Source organism: Mycetomoellerius zeteki, unplaced genomic scaffold (assembly GCF_001594055.1).
Source record: "Mycetomoellerius zeteki isolate Tzet28-1 unplaced genomic scaffold, Tzet1.0 scaffold167, whole genome shotgun sequence".
NCBI classification, from domain to species: domain Eukaryota; kingdom Metazoa; phylum Arthropoda; class Insecta; order Hymenoptera; family Formicidae; genus Mycetomoellerius; species Mycetomoellerius zeteki.
The window spans coordinates 715,455-722,273 of NW_017256623.1; the positions used below are offsets into that span (position 1 = coordinate 715,455).

General features: G+C 30.1%; 1 protein-coding gene across 1 annotated transcript; it reads right to left on the reverse strand.

Annotated features, from left to right (window-relative positions):
- Nucleotides 1–68: 68 nt before the first annotated feature.
- Nucleotides 69–6,532, reverse strand: SMC5 (structural maintenance of chromosomes 5). Its single transcript, XM_018445860.1, has 14 exons — nt 6,087–6,532; nt 5,595–5,922; nt 5,014–5,352; nt 4,795–4,923; nt 4,115–4,322; nt 3,707–3,838; nt 2,221–2,745; nt 2,024–2,153; nt 1,706–1,952; nt 1,215–1,622; nt 906–1,133; nt 636–815; nt 408–503; nt 69–335 (listed from the first exon to the last, which is right to left on the reverse strand). The coding sequence occupies exons 1-14, from the start codon at nt 6,140–6,142 to the stop codon at nt 201–203; spliced, it is 3,141 nt and encodes a 1,046-aa protein (XP_018301362.1). The 5' UTR covers nt 6,143–6,532; the 3' UTR covers nt 69–200.
- Nucleotides 6,533–6,819: the final 287 nt, after the last annotated feature.

Below are 6,819 nucleotides of genomic sequence, written 5' to 3' on the forward strand. Positions count from 1 at the left end.
TTATATTTCTACGCTTTATATTTTTACGTTTCCTGAAAATATAAATTAGTTTCACAAACTTTGCGCACTCACTATATACATACAAAACTAAAAATAAATTTCTGTAACTCGGTGAAACTTTATCTTCGTATTTACATAAAGGATAAGATATCAATTTTTATAACATATTAATAAACTGATAGAAAAAAAACACGTGACTTCTATTCATCAGATGATGCGAGATAATTGCAGTAATCCTCCACATTGAATTCGAAATCATCATCATTCGCGCCAACTGTCCCGTTAAAAACGCAATGCACCGTTACTGTCTCAGCATATGATAACTTAGGCAGAAGCTGTTAGAGAACAACAAGATTAATAAAAGTTATAGCATAATAGAAAATTATTATTGTTATTGTTACGCTTACTTTCGGTGTGAGCAAAAAATATTGGGAACTGCCTGGTCTTCCTGTCATTTTAACGAGTAAATCGAAGACCCGTCTCTCGTTTACCGCATCCATACCCTAATAAAATTACGAAGAAAAATTTAAATTGCAAAAAATAACGAATAATATATTACAAATTACATATGTAATACATTATATAAATATAGAATACTTGCTATTAGTGATTGACATAAGATGGATATCTCGTACCTGATTAATTTCATCCACACAGCGAAATGGCACACGCGATAATTCTTGCAGCGCTATCATATAAATGGCAGTAGTTACAGTTCTTTCCCCACCACTCTGAAAATGCCTTGTTAATTCTTGCAATTCGTCCGCATCTCGGAATTTTACTTTGATCTTTAGTCCGTACTGATCAAAATCCAACTAAAAATATATTGTTATTGAGTTATTGAGAACAATGGAAGAATTTTTATTTTGCATATGTTTATACTTACATCATATGTTTATACTTACGATATTTTCACCATGTGAGAGTGTAACTTCGCCAGCACAGTCCATTGCAAAAAAGTAAGAACTAAAATTCGCGTTAATTTTTTCAGTCAGTTGCTGCAATGGTTGTAACCACTTTTCTTTTAATGTCTCAATCTCCTTTGTCATTTGCTCTAATAAAATACTCTTCTTTTTGATAAATTCAGTTAAGTCGTGAATATTATTTTGCATTTCTTCATATTCACGCAGTATCTGAAAATATAAAAGAATTATTCAATTTCTTTGTTGTATCAATGCAGTGTTAAAAAGTAATATTCTCCATCATGTACATACATTCTCGGCGTCCACATTTTGTGCCATACAAAAAACTTTTGCTTGAGCAACATTTAATTCATTATTTATTTCAGCTATAGTAGCTGGTAATTTTTCAAAAGCTTTATTGAAAGCTTTAAACGCGTCATCTTGTGGACTCATATTATCTGTGCTTGTCAATGCTTCCTTATATAGTCTTTCAGCTTCTTTCTTTAAAGGTTGAAATTCTTCATCATGTCTTTTAAATACTCTCTCTGCTATTATAAACTTATCCTTTAATTCTTCGGCTTCATTCTCTTTAAACAATAAAGTTTGTTGTAATAACGTTATTGCAAATTTGACCTCTACGTTACTTGTATTGCAATTGAAATATTCTTGCAGAATTCCATTGTATTCTTTATACAGTTTTAATTGTTTCTTTATAATGGCCTGTAAACAATTAATTAAATATAAATGCAGATTTCATTGGACAATTTTTTAAAGATAGCATGTTAAAAAAAAAACAAAAAAACCTTAATCTCATTGGTATATGTTGCTTTTATATCATCAATATTCATCCGGCCCATTTCCAACTGTCTAATTTTATTTTCAGCTATGTGTATTCTACTTTTTAATGCTTGAATATGCTGAACATTTTGTTGGCATTTATTCCTGTTGGCTCTATATTCATCTAATGCTTTCGTTTTCAAATGTAACTTTTCTTCTATTTCTTTAATATTTATCGAAATTTCATTCTTCTTTTCTTGTAAATTTTGTAATCTATAATATAATCAATATATTAATATGTTAATTCATTATAATTTATCTATTTTCTTATTTAATTAAAATACCGTTCTTGAAGATTCTGTAGTTTAGATTTGTCCAGAACAATAGATAGCATTCCATTTCCATTAATTCGTGATATTCTGGTCGATATTTCGCGCGTATACTTAGATGTACTTACAGAATATATATTACTTTCTACAAAGAAAATTTTATTGAATTTATGGAAAATTTGTAATTTTATTTTTAGGAAATATACACTCACCACTAAAGTAACAATTTAAGCTGCGAGGTATGTAATTTGTATTATTCTCGATTTCATTAGTCCCGATAGGGATATTATTTAAACGATACATCGAGACTAAATATTTCAGTATGGAGGATGGTACTTCGATAAGCTCTGCTAAATAATGCTTGAAGCCAAATTTTTGTATGTTTTCTATCGGGATATTCGGTTGCAATGTGACTCTTTTCATTGGATCAGAATGTACTACATTAACTTTCAGTTTTTGTTGTTCTCTCAAATACTTAAGTAAAAGATTCATATCTTTTTTATCTTCACATGTAAATGCAATTAAATCTCGAAACGGTATTATGCTTTCTAAATATTTGGCGTATAAAGACTCTTTTACATTAATATTGAGTAACATTGGCAGATGCACTGTTGCTGAAAATTTGTCTCGATTCTCTTTTAACCAAAGTACAGCCTTGTATGCGTTCATATCCTTTTGTTTCAGCAGTTCTAATCGTTTAGCATCAATATTAATTGTTTGAAGTTCCGCTTGCACAGCTACAATCATAATTTTAATTAACATATTTAATAATATATTAAATAAAAATAATAATCAATATTAAAAATATAATACACTCAACAGCAAAATTAAGGCATCACCTATTTAGTTTCAAAATAGGCAAATTTCAAAACAGTATAACTTCGTCAAAAATCATCGTATCAAGATGTTTAAAAAAGCATTTGACAGCTTTGAAATCTTTACTTTCGCGAACGGTAATTGAGATTTCGATTTGACTGACATTTTACGGAGCTATACGGATATAAATGGAAATCCTAAAAAGTCAAAACTAAAAATTTTGAACGGACTTTACAAAGTTCCATCGTCTAAATTAAAAATAGTAAACAAATTTTGTTTACAGCTTTCGAAAGAGTAAATCTTTATCTTTAATTTGCTTTTTTATGAAACTTTGTACGATTTTTTTTCGCCGAGTTATTCAACATTGAAGTAAAAGGGGTCATTTTGCTTCAATATTGAATAATTCCGTGAAAAAATATCGTACAACGTTCGATAAAAAACTAAATTAAAGGTAAAGATTCACGCTTTTGAAAGATGTAAACCAAATTTTTATGTGATTTTTAATTCACATCATGGAACTTTGTAAACTTTTAAAGGATCATCGAATTTTTGCTATGAAGATTGTCGATATTTGTAACTGTGGTAACGTTGTGAAAAAAATTTGTAAAATAATCTCCATAGGCTCTCTTCTTCATTTTTAAGGGAAAAGATTCTACTTTTAATTTTTAAAATTGATTTTCCTTCAAGATGCCTTTACACTAGAAAATTACCGTTCGAGAAAGTAGAGATTTCAAGCTGTAAAATGCTTTTTTAAACATTTCGATACGATGATTTTTGACGAAGTTATATTGTCTTAAAGTTTGTCTATTTTGGGGGAGTAAAATAGGTAATGCTTTAATTTTGCTGTTGAGTGTATATAGCTATTTGTGTGTAAGCATATACCTCTCATTTCGCGACTAATGTTTTCGTCCTCATGCTTTAATGTGATATTTTTATTGTTGATATTCTTAATTCCTTTTCTATGCTCCTCCATATTAGACGCTATATTTTGCATTTGTTCCATTAAACTTGCCTCTGAAATATATAATTTTATTATTGTAGGATGACGTATCCGTATGTGAAAGTAATTAACTCGACGAGTTTTGAGTTCGATCCCGACCTCTATACCGCATATGCTTTGATTTATATATTAATTGAAAAATTGGACATTTATAAAAGAAGTTAATAAATAAAAGAAGCACGAGATGAATTTCAGAAGCAATGATCAGTTTTGAAAACGATAAATCGATATGTGTATTTTGTTATATATATACATATTATTCATTAAAATTAAGTCAAATCAATAATTACCTGATCCCATTTCATTAATTGTAAGAGAAAAATCGTTCTCGAGTTTGGATTTCTGTTGTTGTGCAAATTTAATATCTTGATCTCGAGTCTGTTCTGCTTGAATCTTTCGAGAACGTATGTCTTCTGCATCCTTGATGCTGTTTTCAGAGTTAAGAATCTCATTCATGATGTTTTTTAATTTCGCATTCTTAGCATTAACTTTATTGTTCTGAAAATACACAACAAAAATTTCAGAATATTAATGTAATATGTATATAGGATGTAATTCTTGTGACAACATTCAAATGCAAAGAAGTTGAATTGATTGTGAGTAGAAAAATTTTATATTATTTCGCGATTTTCTTTAAATAACAACGTGTCATTAGTACACAGCCCTTTTTGTATAATTTTTTACAGAATGCCGCTCCTAAACCTCATTGAGCGTTTAAACCATAAACGCTAAAATTTCTTGTCGTTGAGTCGTATAAATTCACGCTAATTTGCAGATCTTTATAAATTAATTTCTCATTATTACGAAAATCGCAAACTGATACAGAATTTCAGTTTAATCTGCTGTGTTTGCACTCGAGCATTATCACAAAAATATATTACTGGACATCCTGTACATTAATATGTACCATCAATAATATCATAATAAAGTATTTTTTAAATAATATTTTTATTTTATGTGCTATACTCACATGATCCTTTAAAGAATTTTTTAACGTTGTTATTTCAGACTTTATTTTTTCAATCTTTTTATTTAACGGTTGCAGTTCTTTGTCTATTAATTGCATTTCTTTTGCTGCGTTATCTCTGGCTTTCTTTGACTGTACAAACATATACAAAAGTATCAATAATAAAAAAGTATACAATAAAGAAAAATATTTAACATTTTACAAAATTAATTTTGTATATACCTCCACTAATTTCCTCCGCATTTGATCATACAACATCCATGCTTTCTTTTGTTTCAGTGTTACAATCTTTTTCTTTATCAACTTTTTCTCTTTTATTGTTGCAACAGTTTGCTGTAGTCCATCACGTCTCTGAGTTTTAGATTCCAATAATCGTTTTGTATTGGTTACATCAACTTCCAATTTCTTAAAATTGGCTCTTTGATTCTTCAATTTTAGGTGATACTCAAGAAGCTTTGGGTCTCCGACAGATCTTTCTGTATTTTCTAACAATGCTTGAGCATCCATTTTTGAGAAATCTTGTACCTTATCTTGCGGCAAAAACTGACAAAGATTATCAACCTGCAAAAAATAAGTTTAAAGTAAAGGCATTGAGATACTTTTTATGTCAGAAATTGAAATTTAAATATAAGTCAAAATGATTCTACATGCCTCTTGGTACATCTTATCCCAAGCAATTAAAGAAAGGTTATAATACAAGTTTAAAAAATGTTATAAAATTCAAAAATGTTTAATAGACGATTGATAAATCTAATCTGGAGGCTTCTAAGAAAAAACTAGAAGCATAAATGTAAAATATATACCTGGATATTAAGTTTGGATGTGAATTCCTGTATATTTTTGAAATTTGCATGATTACCATTAATCATCCACGTGGACTTTCCTTCTTTGGTAAATGTCCTAGTTATTATAGAATCCTGTTTGGAGCCATTTGTCAGATGAATTTCGATTTTTGCCGAATCCCGACCATATTTCACATATTCTCCTATGTGAAGGGCCCGCCCAATGATATTTGGTTTGCCTCCTAGACCAAGAACTATAGCAGCGACAATAGTGGATTTGCCAGCACCATTAGGTCCAACGATAACATTGAGATACCTTCCTGGTTTTACTCTCACCTTGTCATAAGTCCTGTGAGAAGAACAATATTGGAAATATATATTAATTTATAAAGTATATAACAAAATAAATGTCTAATAATGTAATATAATAAGATAATACAATGTAATATAAATGTTCAGAATGCATGAAAAAGAAGTTGTAATTTCATAAGATTTTATATATTCTTCACTCACACAAAATTCTCCAAATATATGTGGGTGATAATTCCCTCCTCGATGTTGTCATTCATCTTGATAGGTTAAATCTGAATAAGTTGTATTTTGTATGCAAAAGACAGAAATATTATGAAATGTAATATGAAAAGTAATGAAGCACGCTGATAACAGTGGAAGCGTTATCTAAGCATAAAAGTAAGATAACAAATTTTTTCTGTATCCATTTTGTAAACGTTATTCATTTTACACATGTAGAACGGTGTAGAAACACTGAGAAATACCGCCAATATTGCTAAACAACTGCGGAGACACCTGGTAGCAGTGACTACATTTACACGGTACGCTTAATCGGGTTTAATAACATCCATAGTTATGAAATTAGCCAATCATAGCTGTTCCTCAGAAGAATGGAACGATTGTGATTGGCCAGTTTCATAACTACGGATGTTATTAAACCCGATTAAGGGTGCCATGTAAATGTAGTCAGTGGACTTTCTCTGCTGAACGCAGCCATTGACTACATTTGCATGGTACCCTTAATCGGGTTTAATAATATCCGTTATACAAATTGGCCAATCACAGTTGTTCCATTCTTCCGAGAAAGAGCTATGATTGGCCAATTTCATAACTACGAACGTTATTAAACCCGATTAAGAGCCACTGTCACCAAGCTCAGTTAACTGGCCAGTTAAGTTAACTGAGCTTGGTGACAGTGGCCCTTAATCGGGTTTAATAACGTCCGTAGTTATGA